The 17333-nt window shown below is 42.4% G+C and overlaps 1 protein-coding gene across 5 annotated transcripts in view; it reads right to left on the reverse strand.

The window, feature by feature from the left end:
* Positions 1-17333, reverse strand: part of MTMR14 (myotubularin related protein 14) — a 54102-nt gene that overhangs the window by 14263 nt on the left and 22506 nt on the right. For 2 of the 5 annotated variants that reach the window (XM_072598571.1, XM_072598568.1), the window contains exons 6-17: positions 16645-16764; positions 16010-16083; positions 12812-12882; positions 12094-12168; positions 7904-7970; positions 6910-6995; positions 6479-6555; positions 6204-6240; positions 3579-3649; positions 1464-1522; positions 1168-1306; positions 211-390 (exon numbers count right to left, since the gene is read on the reverse strand). In XM_072598571.1, coding sequence (XP_072454672.1) covers positions 211-390; positions 1168-1306; positions 1464-1522; positions 3579-3649; positions 6204-6240; positions 6479-6555; positions 6910-6995; positions 7904-7970; positions 12094-12168; positions 12812-12882; positions 16010-16083; positions 16645-16764 — 1056 coding nt within the window. Of the gene's footprint in view, positions 1-210; positions 391-1167; positions 1307-1463; positions 1523-3578; positions 3650-6203; positions 6241-6478; positions 6556-6909; positions 6996-7903; positions 7971-12093; positions 12169-12811; positions 12883-16009; positions 16084-16644; positions 16768-17333 lie in introns of all 5 variants that reach the window. The other 3 variants (XM_072598570.1, XM_072598566.1, XM_072598569.1) reach the window with 2 other exon arrangements.

A 17333-nucleotide genomic window follows, 5' to 3' on the forward strand; every position in this document is an offset into this window, starting at 1 on the left:
ATGACCACCTTCCAATTGTTTATTTGGTTTTCACATCAATTGGACTTCTTTGAGATGATAAAATATACACTTCTCAAAAATCACCTGAACAGCAGAACAAGCTAAGAGGGGAAGGACACCGCATGCTCCTGCCCCCTCCTAGACTTGGGACCAAAGAAGCAGCACAGACGGCTCCACCAGCAGCTAATCTGCTGTCTTCAAACATCTCACCTGGTTTTGGGAACTTCCAGGGGACTGCTTCCTGTTCGGAAAAAGTTGTCTGAATGGTTAGAGGACGAGGAACTGGAAAACTTGGCTTCCACAATCCCCTGACAGGAAGGCTGTCTCTCTTCTGATGGCTGGGGACGGTTCCAGGGCACAGTCTGGGGAGAAGATGTATGAGTCTTCCTCCTGCAGAGCAAGAAGCAGTCACCTGGAGATGCTCTTCCAAGAGGACCTCTCTAGTTTCAAAGTCTCAGAATTAAGTTCCAAAAGAAAACAACTTGGGAGAGGTCTGCATATTCAACACGACTTGTGCCTCACAGAATACCAAATGCAGTCAACCACTGGATTTAGGGGGACAGAGTTAGCCCTTAGCATTAAGGAGAAGACATACTAGAACATGGACTGCCTTTTGCCCATACACATAATAAGGGAGTAACTACTGAATCAGAGAAAATACTGACCAAACGTCTTCCATCCCCCCTCTCTAAACCCTAGTCACTATTTGCTTCCCTCTTGCAGTACTATTCCATTTGCTCCCTCTCTCCTTGACCTACCCAAAACCTGTCCTTTCAACCAACCTTTCCCTTTTCCTCATTTCCTGACAGAAGGGAATAAGGAATCAAGCCTTTTAGTACAGTCTGTTTGACATCTCTTTGTTCCCCTTTTCTCCGGAGGGGAGATATTGTCTATCCACTGACTCCCAGCAGGTATAGCAGGCTCACAGGAGTCAATAGCATCATAAAAAGAGACTCCTTATCTTTTGTATGGTATGCACTTGACCACAGTGGTGGCCCTTGGCAGATGGCTATCTTTAGAGGGGGCAGCGAGTCACTCAGGGAACAAAGCTTCATTTTGTATATCATCCACAGGTGGCCCGCTTTGGTCTTGACTCCAGCCAAGTCCCCAGCTGTGCTAGTTATGGCTACTGCCATACTTGGGACTAGTTCCAGGTTGGTGTCTTACCAAGAAGTCTGTGTCTGTGTTGCTGCTGAGCTTGGGTCCACAGGTTCATACTGGAAGCTCCCAGTTGCTCCTGGGGAACTCTCAGTGACCAGGGAGAAGTCACTACTTAGGCTGGTTGTGCTACCCCGATCCCTCCTTTCTGAAGAGACCAAGGGAAAAAAAAAGTCATTTTTGAGAGGAGAAAGCCAACAGTGCCAGGTACCAAAGACCCTGTACCATCTCCACCCCTGCTGCTACTGCTAGGTATAGGGGCTGCAGCCTGCAAATATTGACAGGACAGGGGTCCCACAACTCACTCATGGTACAAATGTCGTCTACAGTGAAGCCCGTGTCCCTGGCTGGAAGGCTCTTCCTTCTGGAGAAAAAAAAAGAGACACTGATCTACAGCACAGATGGGAGAATCAGCAAGTTTTAAGGCCAAAGCCTAGTTGCTCCTTTCCCAGTTAACTGTTTAGAACACAAGCAGATCCAGAAACTGCCAAGTGTTCAATGAAATAAGATCGGCTGACTTTATGACAAGATCTTCAAGCTATCAGAATTGCTGCTGGATTCTTTGACGAACCTTTCTCCATGATCAGGCAACCCCTGGGCATCCTCTGGTCTAATATTGATTTATACCATGTGCCATGGTCATTGGGCTGCATCCTAGGCTGCAATCCTGCATCACTAATGTCTCCTGATGCCTGAGAGACCTCAAGCTCATCATGCCTAAAACTTAACTCATTATGCCTTTACTCACCCTCAAACTCACGCCTGCTTTGAACTGTCCAGTTCTGTCAAAGGTACCACCATTTTTCTAGGCTTCTAAGCTTGGCTTTATCCTTGACCCCTTAGTTCTCTCTCACCCCAACAGTTGCCAAATCTTGCTATAGCTACCTTCTCTATTCCTTACACACAACACTCATCTCCTGTCTCTATATCTTTGTGGTGCTGTACCTCAGGTCTGGACTGTACTTTTTTTTCATTCAACTATCTTGGAAAATACTTCTCTTCAAGATGAGGTTGAAGCACCACATGAAGCTCTTTCCAATGTCTTTCCCCAACTGCTAGTGCCTTCTATCCCTAACTACCTTGTATTTATTTTTTGCGTAATTGTTGTACATATGCCTTAAAAAAGCAACATATAAATGCTAACTATATACTTGTCTCCCCCATTACAATGTAAATGCTTTGAAAGCAAAAATAATTTTCATTTTCTGTATTTGTATTCTGAGCTGGCACAAAGTAGACTAGTAACGCTCGTCGAACCCCTTGAATTTCAGGTATAGAAAGCATACCTTCCAACGCCAAGATTAAAGTTTGGATTTCAGAGCCAGACAAAGCATCTAAATATATTTCCTGGGAGACCAGACTTAGTGGAGGTGAGCTAACATACCTCAGCCTACCTAGGTGGGAGTTCTGTAGCAGCCATCAACTGAAAGGTCAAGATTCCTTAATGAAGTGAGATAATGTATTTAAAGGTGCTTAGTAACTACTATGTGAAAGCTATCATGATAATTACCCTTTACCATGTCCCAGGTTCCCAAGCTGGAAGCCGTTTTATTCCTCAATTATAAAGAAGAATGATGGTATGTATTTACATATGGTCAGAATTTAATGTGGCTACAAATCCATGTAAAAGTTCTTTTGACTCCTTGTGGCTGCTGAGGTTTTTTTTTTTGTTTTTTTTAATAAAGCTTATGTTAGGATACTATTCTCAGTAACAAAGGAAATGGAGGATTACAGCTCTTGAAAAAGAGATGAAACAGCTAGCCAGGCAATTCTGCTGTTTGCTATGAATGGAAATCTCTAATAAGAAACAGCAGAGAGAATGACATGACTTCTACTGGCCTCCAACCAGTAGTTCTTAAACTGAAATCTATGAACTTGTCTTCTGGTAACTATTTCAATATAACTAGTGAAGGGTTCTTAACCTTATTCATGACTTCTTTGGCAATGTGGGGAAGCCTATGGTCCCTTCCTTTGAATGTTTTGATAAAAACATAATAGGACCATAAAATAAATCCATTATGTTTAAGTATAGTTGTCACACTATTAAAACTAATTCACAGGGTAAGAACTGCAAGAGACTGATGAAGATCTGGCTGTTTCCTCATAGTAACAGTACAATGGGAACCACAAGACAGTGGATCTAAGGACCAACTCCCACCTCTTCACTAGCATATTGCCCTCAACACCAAAAATTCCCTTGAAGGATCTCAAGACGTTGCCTGAGCTCTGCTTACTCCAGAGATCCTTCTGATGACAAGAGAATCTAGGGGACCTTTTGGTGGGTGCTTCTGGAATCTGTCCCACTTCTTGATCTACCAAATTTGCAATACATTAAGGAAGAATTGGGTCAGGCCACTGGGGTCCTTCTCCTTGCCCACTGAAGTACAAATGGCCAGGACCTTGAAGGCAAGGCTCCTTACCTCTGTGACTTCAGAGCAGAGAACTCCTCAGAGGTGATGTGCTTCAAAAAACTGAAGCAGAAGAAGAAAATCTGAAGGAAAGACAAAAATCAGTCCATGGAGTGAGAACATTAGGCTCTGAAGAGAGAGAGCCAAAGCCTCTTCCTGTTCACTGGTGGCCTCCCCTTCCCTGCCCCCACCCCTAGCCTCCAAAACCAGATGGACTCAAGTATGGAGAATGACCTGTCAGTCCTCTGGGACTGACACAAAGTGAACCAAGCCAGTCTCCAGACAGACTTACTAAGAAGGTACACAGTCTATGGAATTCACAGAATACAGTCAGGAAGAGGGACCTAAGGACCAGAGGACAGGAATAGAAAGAAGAGGTAGCAGGAAGAGGGAGAAAGGCAGTTTATTTTCCTCTCCCAACAGACCAAGAGATTGGGCCAGTGTTTCTCAAGCTCCACCTGTCAACTCCCCAGGTTTCACATTCCCTGCTACCAAAAAGGGCCACATGATTTCTGTGCTGTTGAGAAGGCCAAGAGGATTAGAAGCTTTTTTTTTTTTAATCTCAGGAAAGGAGGCTACTAGGAAAGAACAGCTGGGGAAGGAGATAATGGAGGGATTAATGAACATGGCAGGAGGACTGCTGACAAGAAGCAGGAGAACAGAGGAGTTTTTATGGTGATGGTGGAAATAAGGAAATAATCAGGTTGACCCATTGCTGGTTTGTAGCTCCTCGGGACATGGGGAAAGGAAAGTTGGCCTAGAGCCACAGCATGATTCCACCGGGTCCCTCCAAATCCCCAGAGATAAATAAAGGACATATGTAGGTCACAGAGGAATGAATTAACACCTAGAGCTGGGGTCATATGAAAGTTCTGAGAGAGTTAGGCCAAACTGTCAGCATGAATAGTGTGGGCCTGGTTTTGAAGCTAGGAGGGGACAGAAATGGCCAAATGTCACCCCTTTACATAGCTTTCCCTGATCTCCTCCCCTCCCTCTGCCATAGCACTGTGTTTTATACCCAAACCCATCATTTGGTATTAGTTACCTATGCAACATTCACACAATAACTGACTTCCAAATATCGCTTCAAGGGTTCCCAAGTGCTTTCTATACATTTTCATTGAGCCTCATGACAATCCTGAGAGGTAGGATTAACCCTAACCCTTTTACAGATGAGGAAACTCAGGTTCAGAGGTCACATGGTCATATAGATCATATACATCAGAGGTAATCTGGCAAGTGAGCACTTCCTAACTCCAAGTCTGGCAAATAACTCCACCATGTCTCATCGTCTGTATCCCATTTCCCTCCTAAACCATAAGAAGTGCCATAAGGCCAGGGACCTTATCTAAACTTTTTGTGGCTCTTCCCAGTGCTGAAAAGTGGTCTACAGTTAGAAGTTATTTAGTTAACATCTGTTCAATTAAATTGTTCAGCAGAAGTAGTTCCACATTCTTCCCTCCCACTACTTGGTTGAAAAGAATCCTTCTTCCCCCTCTGCCCAGCCTCTTTCTTTCTTTTCCCACCCTAACTTCTCAGGCTTCTCTTGAGGGGCCAACTTAACACCGGAAGGGTTTGATGCCCAGCAGAAGAGGCCCTTTCCTGAGATACTGCTTGGGGTGAAGCATGTGGAAATTATTTGGTAATTATTTGGTCTAACAGTTGTACTGTGTGTACAAAAGCAGAGAACCCCATTTCATATTAAGTTCTCCTGGGCAAAGTGAGAATGGGTATAATGCGGAGTGACCCTGTATTCTCAGGTGTAATGAAAATGGAAGGGAACCAGAACAGAATCCTTTTAATGAAGTCCCAGACTTTGGCCAGTGTCAGAGGCTTGTGAATCAAAAAGCATAAGAGCCCTTTACCACTCAAGCGATGTAAGCAAGTATGGAAGAGCCGAAGAGGTAACAAGAAAGGCCAGAATGAGAGGAGAAAGTCTCAAGAGGGTTTTAGGAGAAGGAAGCCAGAAAGACAACAGAAAAACCAAAGGAAAGGACAAACACAATGGTTTGAAAAACATCACATCCACATATATCTCAAGTACTAAAAAGGCACTACGGTCATCATCAGGAGAGGATGACGTGACACTAACTGGCTTGATATTGCCACTGATTAACATCTGAGAAGGAAGAGGAAATGGAGTCCAAACAAGAAGTAATCAGAGAACCAGCAAGGTCTGCAGATCAGACCACATGACTTTGGGTAGATGTCCTAATCCTAGCACTGTGGTCGTTGCTCAAGGAACATGATTAGAATTGTTATTTGGTGTTAAAGAATTAGGAAGCAGGAATAGTGGTAAGACAATGAATTGGGGACAAGTGGGCAAGGATGAGGTAGGAAAAGTGGGAGTCAGGAACTGAGAAATCAAAGCGGATGAGATCACACACACAACCATAGGGTAAGACAAAAAGATCCCTGTAGAAGTTAAAGGAATAGAAGAAAAAGGAAAATTTATCTGGGATGGGAACCCTTAATACCAAATCCCAGTTCTGCTGGCATGGGCCAAGCCAGAAACCTCTTTACCAAAGAGGGAAGGGGGTGGGGATGGGAATCAGTGGATTCTGTTCCTCCTTGGCAAGAAGCCACTTAAGGTTATAGCTGTCCCATTCAGTGGATACACAAAAAAGTAACACTCACCTCCTCTCCTTTGCTGAGTCGATCTACCAACATGTGTCTGAAGAAAGAAAGGGAAATGAGGCCACTCACAAAAGGGGCCCAAACTAATAAGCCAAGGATAAATGTGCGTCATTCTAGATAGTACCCTATGATGAGGGCTGGGTATGTCTCAGCACTCTATTCCAAGGGGACAGAGGCTTCCTCCATTCCCACAGTCAGAGAAATATGACTTCTAAATACATAGTGACAACCAGAAGTAGGCCCCATATCCTCCCATAGACTCATGTGGGACCTACCCAAAGAGAAACCAGTCATAGGCCACAGTCAGATAGAGGATCTCAGCAGGCTTCAGGGTTACATGGATCAACCCATCCTGCGAACAGAGTGCAGACATCAGAAAATAGCCCTTCCCATGGGGGTGCGCGCACCTATGACCTGGACAGCAGACGAAGGTCACCCACTTTCAGTAGAACAGAATTCACAAGGTCCCACTGAACCAACCCAGAGGTCTAGAGCATAAGTGAATGGAGATCAATGGCCCAGAAATACAGCCACAGGTTCTTCCATAACGGTTTAAAATAGGGAGTTCTCTATTTCACCAAATAGCTACCTTTTCTAGGGGAAAACAAAAGGGTAGGGTTGGGGAAGAAATCAATCATCAGAACTCTCCCAACGTACTGAAAGTTAGATACTTTATACTTTAGGAGGCTTCCTAGTCTATACTTACTGCCCACAAGGAAAGGCGTAGGAGGGAGATGAAGAGAGGTGTCCGATCCCAGCCTGAAATACAGTGCACCAACAGCCCGCTGTCATCTGATCAAGAGGCAAGGGGAATGAGGACCAAAAGAGAACCAAAGAACAGGCAGTAAAAAAAAATGGAATCTGTGATCATCCTGACCAGTAGGTAGGAATGTCAGTCATCCTTAAAATCCCACCCCTTAAAGAAGTCTTACAGACTGCACTACAATAATTCAGGGAATGATACTCTCCTGGCAATGCTAATATGACAATGGCTAAATCCAAACTTATTCTAATTATCTATGAAGCTGATTACAGCAAACAACAGGCAGGAATCTTGGTCCCAGGAAAGAGATGAGGAAATGCAACACCCTTCCTTTGCTGGGAAAACAGAGGAGGACATTTATGAAATGTTGTATCTAATGGATGCAGCTGATATATGTTGCTTTAGTTTTGTTCAGCTTTTTTTTTGTTACAAGGAAGACTCACTTCAAGGGGGTGTGGGGTGTGATGTTAATATCTGTAAGGACTGATGTAAAAATCAAACAAATTTTAAAATCAGGCATTACATAGCACTAAGGGTTTGGCTTTAAAGTTCACTATTTCCATCCCCTTCCAAATTGCCTTTCCTAGCTAAATAGCAAGAGATGTTATGTGGGGATGGGAAGAGAATTTAACTCATTACAATGCTAATACTCATGACCTAAGAACAACCAGTTACCTTAACATATTGATACTTTGTCATGAGTTTACAAGAAACTCTGTGTACCAACCACAGCTTTCAAGGGTATTAACTAACTCAGTGGAGAATGCCTACACCCATTAGCTTGCTTACAGGATGCCTTGGGGAAGCATTCAATGGCGTCCAAGTGTACAAACTGTGCATGTGCCTTGCCCCGACAACTGGATGAGTGGGTTATATGAATGAGGGAAAACAAGGGGCATCAGCTCCAAGGAGCGGCACACTGGAAACGAGTCCTTACCCTCACTGTTGACTATATAAAGCAGTAGTTTCAGGTAGTTCTGAGTTTGTTGCACCAGGTCCCAGCTCTAAAGAGGAAGAAAGGAGATACAAGGCTTGTGGTTAGAAATGGTAGGGAACTTGGGAAAGGAGATTCTTACATCCTGAACACAATGTACAAACATATAAATGATCTTGTTCTCGATCAGATCTACTCATTGTGCTTATTACTATAAATTACAGTTAACAGTCCAAAATGTTAACTTAAAAAAAAAAACCCAAAAGAGAAAGAAATCACTAATCCTAACTCTCCCAAGGCCCCACAACCTTTAATGTGGCTGCTCAAACAGGATGATCAGACTGCAATATTCCCTTATCTGTTTGATCTCTTTTAACCAGAAAAAGGTAATGGGCATGGAGAAGAAAGAGAGGTAAAGGCCCAGACAACCCCTAACTTCTATCAGCAGATGTGGAACTCAGCAGAATCACTGAGGTAGCTTCTCCAGGTCAAGTGCCCTACCCCAACCTCGAAGACACTGCGTGTTCAGAATCCTCAAATCCTCAGGGCTTGTGACCCAGTTTTACCAGTCCTTCCCACCAGAAGCAAGGTCCTGACAACTGCTTATCAGAGCTAGGCAGCTGCATGAATAGGGAGGTGAATACCAGGAAGAGGAGAGCCTCCCAAGGGAAGCCAGGATGAATGCACCACCTGTAATTGGAATGGCTTTCCCAGGAATTTAAAGCAGACTCATCTACCTGACCCTCCCTGGACCCTAGAGAGGTCTGACCCACTTTTAGCAGCTCCAGAGACAAACACTGCAGCTCTGAGCTAATAAAGTCATTACCCGCAGTAACACACAGGGGTCTCACAACTGCTCCAGCTCAACATGTCAGACACACCCCTGTGAACAGCTAGCTATCTCCTGAGCTGCAATTTTTCAGAGAACTGGGGAGGGGAAGAAGGTATGGTTTCATCAATGCTGAAGGTAGGTCAAGAAAGATGGGAGACTTTGAGAAGCTGAGGCTCAGGGAGAAAGACAAAGATAAAGACAGACAAAGATGGAAGAAATGGAAGCTTCTAACCTCACAGGCAACATCTGAAAGCACCATACGATTACAGGGTAGAACAAAAACAGTGCTTCTAGTAACAGAGCTCAGCAAGTTAACCAAGTGCATCGGAGACATGGGCTAGAATTCAACACCAACCAACAAACTGCTACACTGGAAGATAGAATCTTAGAGACAGGAAAGAGCTCGTTCACTGGCCATAGACGGGATCACTGGAGGTAATATTTGCAAAGTGTGCTTAGCACACAAGTGCTATCCAAATGCTATTGCTGGTGTTATTATTCCCGGAGTAAGGATGATGTAATCTAAAACTGAACACTGAAATTTACCTGTTTCCAAACAGGATACAAGTCCTGACATTGAATGAACCAAAAGGACAACCTAGTCAGAATATATATCCTTAAGCATTTTCACACAACGCCTGTGTAGAAAGAGAAACAGCTCCCATGGAAGGAAACTATTGCTTCTCTGCAGCTGGGCTGCTCAAGGTCACTAGGAGGATAGAGAATAAAGCAAGTGGTTGATGTCACTGTTCAATGTGATAGCCAGAAAAGGACAAAAGGACAGGCTTTTCCTTAAAATTCCATCTCCCCTGAAAAAGTATGAAATACTGATCACACTAGGAAGAGCCTGTCTCCTGAAGTGGACAAATATCTAAAGAAACAGCATTTACTTGTAGCTAGAATTAGTTCTTCTGCCCAGGGACCCTTGGAAGAGACGTGAGGCCATATGGTGTGGGTGAGCCAGTACTGCAGATAAGGCAGTTCTGTAGGAACAAGGTATCTGTTTTGGGGTCATAAAGCAAAAGATCATTCTATTTCATGCTCATTTTACAGAGGAAGAAGTGAACACCAGGAGAGAGTTAAGTGACCTTCCTAAGGTCATATTAATAATAAATACCATTTATACAAAATATTATGGTTGACAAAAAGTACTTAATGCATGTTCACATTTAATCCTCAAAAGCCTTGTCAAGTAGGTGCTATTATTGTCATCTTACAGGTCAGGAAACTGAGGCTTGATGAAGGTCATGTAGCAATTAAGTTTTTGACTAGAGATTTAACCTTAGGTTCTCCTGACTCTGGAGTTCACAGGTCTCTACACTCAGGCATGCTAACTTGCAGAAGTAATTAGGATTCAGGTTCAACTGCTCCTTTCCTACTCCCTGCCTTCAGCTAAACCAATGGGAACAAAATGAAACAGACTATAAAACTTAAGTTTATGATAAAAAGACTGAAGATTGAAGGGCCAAGGAAGGCCTTAATACTGAACTTCCCAGTGTCTCTCAAATACATATTACATTTGAAAAATGATGAGAAGACAGCCTTCTCTAACCACTCATCAACGTCAAATCAACAAGTATTTAAATGCCTACTGTGTTTCAGACACTGTGCTAAGTAACAGGGATACAAAGAAAGGCAAAAACCAGTTCCAGCTCTCCAAAAACTCATGCCTAATGGAGGTGTACAACATGCAAACAGTTAAATACAAACAAGAGATACAAATAAACTGGAGATAATTTTGGAAAAAAGGCACTACCATACTTGACATTCATTTTTTGGATATCCGTCTTTTAAAGATGTGACTTATTCCAGAAACATTTAACAGTAATATGAACCTTTGTAACATAACCACTAGATCCGATTTCTCCACAGGTCACTGAGGAAAAGGGTTCTGACTGGGAAGAATAATTTGGAATGGAGTCCAGAAAGGAGATTTGGAAAGGTATCCATTGGAGCTTTGTCTACAGAAAAACCTAAACTTTGCACCTCAACCTCTACTCCAACCAATCCCTAGTTTTTACTTGGAAACTACTGTTGCCCTTCTACAGGGGAACAAAGCAATTGCTAAATGCACACCTGCCTTCATCCTTTCCCATAACTGGAGAAAATAAGCTCTATATGAAACATTTTTTTCTATCACTAACTACTCCTTTCCTATCTCAAGAATGTAGCAGACATAAGGCAGGAGAAGAAGAGTAAACACTGATGATTGCTGGTTGCAAGAATAAGCCCAATAATACTGCTCAGTGTTTAATCCTGATCACAGGCCAGCATGGGCTGTATGCCATAACCACGCATATGGGAAGATTTCTGGTGTACTTGCACATCAGGTGTCCTCAATAAGAGGTAATGGAGCAGGAATAATTTCAAAGCCCATATAATCTAATTAGTTTAAGCACTTTTTCACTATTCCTGGTCAGAGTACATTAGTCCCTTACCCTCCCTTTTTTGGGTGAGGGGGGAAAGGGAAGGGGTTTTAAATTCAAGACAGTAATCATTTATTAAACTCTATTGTGTATAAGGGATAAAGATAGCAAGACAAAAATAAGACAAAGTCCCAGCTCTCAAGCTTATACTCTACTGAGTGGATAAGAAGACAGAAGCAAGTAAAGATATAAGCATATACATAACATAACTTGAGCAAGAGAAGGTGCTACTAACAAAGTAGGTTAGGAAAAAATACAGCATTTTAGTTCAATGTTGAAGTTACGGATTAGTAAAATGTGAAAGACAGGAAGAAATCTATTCCAGGCATGAGGCACAACCCAAGGCAGGGAGGAAAGAGATGTCATGTGGACTTGAGGCAACAAGTCTACCAGATGGTTGGCTCATAGCATGTGTGAAGTAGAAGAATATGAAATAAACCTGGAGCATGACTGTAAGGGGCTTTAGACCAGCAAAGGAGTTTGGGATTTATCCTAGAGGTATCATGCCACCAAGGCTAGTCCTTGAGCACAGGATTAAGAAAGCCAGCTCTACTTATTCATCCAACACTTAGCTTGTAAATGCCAGGTACACAAAGATGAATAAGCCACAGCCCTTTCCAGACAATTTCATAGGGAAGACATACAAACAACGAGAATACAAAAGTGGAACGAATGTCCAAGACCAGTGAGAAGTATAGATGGTGGAAATGGAGTCAACTCGGGGTGTGGGAGTTGAAAATCTACTTGAGAAACTTTTATTAGTACTGAAGGCAAGTGAGGAACAGAATCCTAAGCAGGTTAGGCACAAACCCATTTTGTACCATCTGTCTCTCCCTCCTCCTCCTCCCCTCTGAGGGACCAATTTGCTTCAGATTACCAGAAGTGTTCATGAGTTAATCTCATCTGTTTCCTGTACCCCCAAATCCTTCCCTTACCTGGTACTCACTCCAGTCAATGTTCAAAGAGCGAGTCAGAGTGACAGGGATACTTAATGGCGCATCAACATAATCCTGAGAATAGAGAGACACTTGTCAGAAGCACAGGAATGTACATGAAAGGATGGAATGGTCATTTACAGGAACCATTTTCAGGTGGTATGAAAACAGACCCTTATCTTCTCTTATCCAAGTATTACAGAGGATGGATACTTGAGATCCGTGATAGCTTAAAAAATAGAGTTGGTTAACTATTAATGATGAACTATTTTCAGGCTGGCATGTGACTTGCTAAAGGCAAAAAGCAGCTCCCACTAAATCTCCAACTTACAGTATAAACTCCTCAACTCCTTCCTCAGTGAATGGGGAAGAGACCAAATCCTACCCCTAAAGGTCATGCTGGTTGTTGAGAATAATTCCTTTTTTTTTTTTTTTCTGTTATTGAAATGCTCACATTAGCTTGAGAATGTGCAAGGATGTTGGAGCCAAGTGTTTTCTAATAATAACATAGGAGGTGGGAATCAAGGATGAGAAGGTTGAAAAGGGAAAAGATGGAATGAATTTGGGAAAGAAATAGACAAGAAGTTGAGAGAATGGGGCGGGGAGAGGAGAGAGGGGGCAGATTTTTTCTCTTAAATAAATTCCCTTGGCTATTCTTGGCCTCCACTATGGCCTCCTCCACACAGATCCCAAATTAGTTACAAATTATTTCCTGTACCTGTTTCCAGTTAAAAACAAGCCCTTCAGCTGTGTAATCCCGATCTTTATACTCCTTGAAAAACTCACAGCCTGAAAGAGGAAGAGAGAATAAGCAAGGTGCCTTTTGGGAGCTACATCCTTCAAGGATTCACCTGGACTAAAAGCCAAGACTCTCAGCCCTGGAGGATCCGACTCCATGTCTCCCCACTCTGGATCATTCAGCTATTCAGGAGTCAGCATTTCTCAAGCTAGAACCTTAACTTTAACAACAGCGATTATTCTTCCCTTCTCCCTTTTTCCTTTAGTTTTAGTCACTGGTACCAATCCCAAGAGGCAAATACCAGAAAGGGGAGGAAGGTATTACTCACTGGAAGGATTCCCACTGAACACTGCACAAAGGTAGCAGTGGCACATACCAGGTAGCCTTAGCGAAGGAAGACACAGGCTACTGATGTTTTGCTCAAAGGGATCTTGGATAGGGCGGATGCTCAGATACCCACACAGTACACTACTGTAGGGAAATTAGAAACCACTGCCCCCAAAGTCTTTACTTTGTAGTTGATATAAAGAGGAGAGTATAACATTTGTTGTGCTAAATCTAGGGGAAACCTCACTAACACCCAGTGCTGGAGAGAACACTTTTGAACTAGATAGTTATAGTCTACTTTCAGTTCCTCAAATAATCTTAGTAACAGTAGATTACATAAAATAGCACTTTAGAGTCAGAAAATACATACATTAGGCTCATTTGGCCCTCAAACACCCTGTGAGGGTAGGTAATAAAAAAATATCACTTCCATTTTACAGATGAATAAGCTGAGGCTCATACAAGTGACTCATCCAATGTCACACAGCTGAAACTTTAACTGGGGTCTCTGAATCCAAATCCCGCACCTTACTCTTTGCTTTCTGAGGATACTGTTCCATGTCCAAGTCAGACATAGTCCTCAGAAGGCAATGATGCTGTTGTGCCCTGAACAAAGACTCTCTAGTAATCTGAGAAGCCAAGTTCATATTCAGGATTTTTATGGGGAAGATCCCATCTGAAAAGGGGGCCTGGAAAATGCTTTCCTAATGACACTGATATCATTCACTTGCTATTTAGTTTTGGTTACACACCACCTGCCCCATTTAATCCCTTGTGTTTCACTTCTGATGGCTTTGGGGTGAGATTTCAGAAAGCAATCTTCAGCGATACTTCAGGCTATTCTTGGGGAACCTCACTGGGAAATCAGACTGAGGCACCAGGCCCAAATTCATAGGAGATGTCAATAATATCTTAGGAACTCTTGTGAATTGCACTGTTTCCCCAAACTCTAGAAGATCACATCATGAACAAAGGGGAGGACCCAGGCTCAACTCAAATCACATTTCTAAAATAGCTCTAGTAGAGGGCAACAGAAACCAGACAGACTCAGGACCCAGGGCAATGCATATCTATGACCAGGCAGTCTTTCAAAGCCACCAAGAGATAAAAAGGCAAGTTATCGAAGTGAGAAGTGTGAAATCACAACATGACCAGAGGGGAAAAAAACACAAACTCAGATATGCTTCTCAACTTCCTGCTGATTCAACTGTAGGGTCTCTTCCTTGCTATGCCCCCATATCTTCAAGAAACTTGGACAACAGTCTAAATTAGAAAAGCTCTGAACTAATGCTGTAGTTCTAATCTAGACTATGAAAACCAATTCCCAATCACAGACCTCTCTGACCAGGGTCAGCAAAACTGCTTCCAAAGCTATGTTCACAATTTCAATCACACAGTTAAGGTTCTAGCAGTGTTCTAGGGCTACCTGCTTGGCTCATTGCTCTGTTCTGGAAACTGCACACTTGTTATAATAGGAGTCAACTATCTCTACCTTATTTTTCTGGCATGAGGAAGGTGAAAGATCAAGAACCAACACTTTCAAGAAGGCAATCTTTTCTTGAAAATTGCCTGAGATAAGACTTCCATTTAAATATACATAGATTATGTACCCTGTGGTGATACAGACAACTAGGAAAATGTGAGGATTAGTCACAATCTTCAGATTTCAAAGAACCCTTGGGGTGGTATTTGGTGAATACTGGAATGGAAGTGGTTTGGTTATTATTTCTTCTCCACCATCTGGCCTGTGGCCCTTTCTAACTAATTCCCTCAGCAATAGCTTCACCCTGGGAGTAATAGCTTAAGATAGGTCCCACTGCTCCTTCACTAGGAGTCATGCTTCGGGCTTGCTAGATTTGTAATCGGAGAAGACCTGTGGGCAAATCCCAGGTCTGCCACTTATGTGTGTAACCTAGGATATATTATTTAACTTTCCTGGGCCTCCTTCAATTTCCTCTCTCATAAAATGAGGGGTATTGAAATTCTATGGCATAGGGACTAGTTTGTCTCAACTACAAACCACACAGGTCAGGAGGATGGAAAAATGTATATGTAAGAATTTGGAGTGAAGATACCAAGCAGGTACAATCAAGCTGAGAGATTCAAGCATACCTACTGACACACTACTCCCTCCACCTTCTCCATCAAACATTTTGTTAGAAAGCAGTAATGTTGCAACATGGAACATTTACTACATCATTAGTTCCTCAATCCTGGAGTTATGACACAAGTACGCAATAGCATCATTGTCCACGGCCAATATTGTTTTACTATGTGGAGTTTAAATTACTGAGGACTTATCTGCATATTCTCCCAAGAACTGAACGGTCCCAAGATGCTCACAAAACTGATGTCTGTGATAATATCTTACTTCCCTTACCATGCTATCTGGATTTTACTATCATGCTATCCTGTGCCTTTTATGGTGCCAGAGCTTCTCTTATGTATGCCAATCTCCTTGGATAGTCCAAATTAAAGGGGCTGGCTCCCAAAAAACAGTCCCTTAAAACGTGGTTATGCCAATCGCTCAATGAATTCTGTTCCCTTTCTGGTTCCTTCTTTCCATCTTTTTCAGTTTAGCAAGACATATATAATCAAAAGCTTAAATACATCAACTAGTTATTGCCAAACCCCTCCTCCTCTTCCCATCCCAGAACACTGACATATTTAAGTGTTCATGAGAACGTCACCTCTGACCAGAAAGGACCCAACACTTACTATCCCATTCACCCAACAGACCAGCTACCACCTAGAAAGGGGAGTTTTCCAGTTTCATTCACACCCAGTACAAAGTGCCTAGTCATTAGCTTCCCAGAGCCCATGGTTCATGTGGTCTCAAATGAACTATACCTGGATATGGGATGGAGAGAAGTGTGAAATCGGCATATCGCTGGGCCTTGTCCACCTTCTCAGAAGAAGTTACACTAAGACAGAAGATAATATGAATCAGATTCAATTTCTGCTTTGCTCTCTCTAATTTATGCTCACAGAACAGAAGGGACCAGAGTGACCGCTTTTTAATACCACAGCAAAAGCTGACAGAATATAGGAGGAGGTGGGACTATCAGACTACTTGAATCTTAGGGCTTAGAGATAGCATTCTGCACACAGTTGAGAAATCTGACCTCCTTCTCCCCACCACCTCATTACACTATCCTGATCAAGGTAAAGACAAACAGAGAATAGGAAAAGAGGAAAGCGCATCTGGTAATATCTTTAATAGAAACTAAATAGAAAGCTATACCAGATTAACAAGTTACTTGCTGCTACTTGCCATACTGACCTCAACATGTACCACTTCTGAAGAAAACCACTGTTTCTCTTTAAATCTTGTAAGGATAAGAAATTCTAATTTATCTGAGGTTACTGAGGATTTAAGACTGAGGGGACAAGAAATGGTCTCAAGTAACGTTTTTCAGCCCTATAATCCTATGAAGTCACTACTCACACATTTATCTTAGTGTGGGCTCACGCACCATACTCACTTTAGGCCAAACTTAACCTTCTTGTTCTCTACCATCAGGTCACAGATGTATCTGACTGACAAATACCGAAGCAATTTGATGTCATGTCCTCTAACCTTATCAAAAAGTTGATTGTCAGCACTTCTGAAACAAAGAAAGTCAAGGTTGTCCAAGTTTTACAAGGAGGACAGTTTCTACTTACCTAAAGACTGAAGGCAAAGTAACCAATTGGTTCTAGGGAGTGCTAAGATGGAAGGGAGACTTTTGAAAAGGATGCATTTCAAAAAACAGTAATTGTGCAGCATGTAAATAGGAAAGCAAGCTATTTCTGACAAGTCAAGATAGTCTCAGCAAACTGACATGAGCCAAACTGGGAGATCACACTTTCATTTCTATTAGAAGATCATTTTCCACTTTTAAGTCAGTTTTCAATCTACATGACTTAAAAAACAAAAACGCATATCAGGAGGCTGTTTGTGAAAACAGCAGGTCCATTCATGTGCCCTAATACTTCTGCAGAACAAGACAAAGACCACATCTGTCTGATCCTTAAGCTGTCAAAAACTTCAGAGCAGTTTGTGCTCCTAATGCTTATTGCTATCATCCCTTTGATTCACCATGAAGCTGGTCAAGTGGGGGAAGATGAAGAAGCCATGACTAAATGCTCTTTTCACAGCATCTACTGTTCTCTTTCCTCTCACCCAAAGGAA

The sequence above is a fragment of the Notamacropus eugenii genome, chromosome 3 (genome assembly GCF_028372415.1).
Source record: "Notamacropus eugenii isolate mMacEug1 chromosome 3, mMacEug1.pri_v2, whole genome shotgun sequence".
Classification (NCBI taxonomy): domain Eukaryota; kingdom Metazoa; phylum Chordata; class Mammalia; order Diprotodontia; family Macropodidae; genus Notamacropus; species Notamacropus eugenii.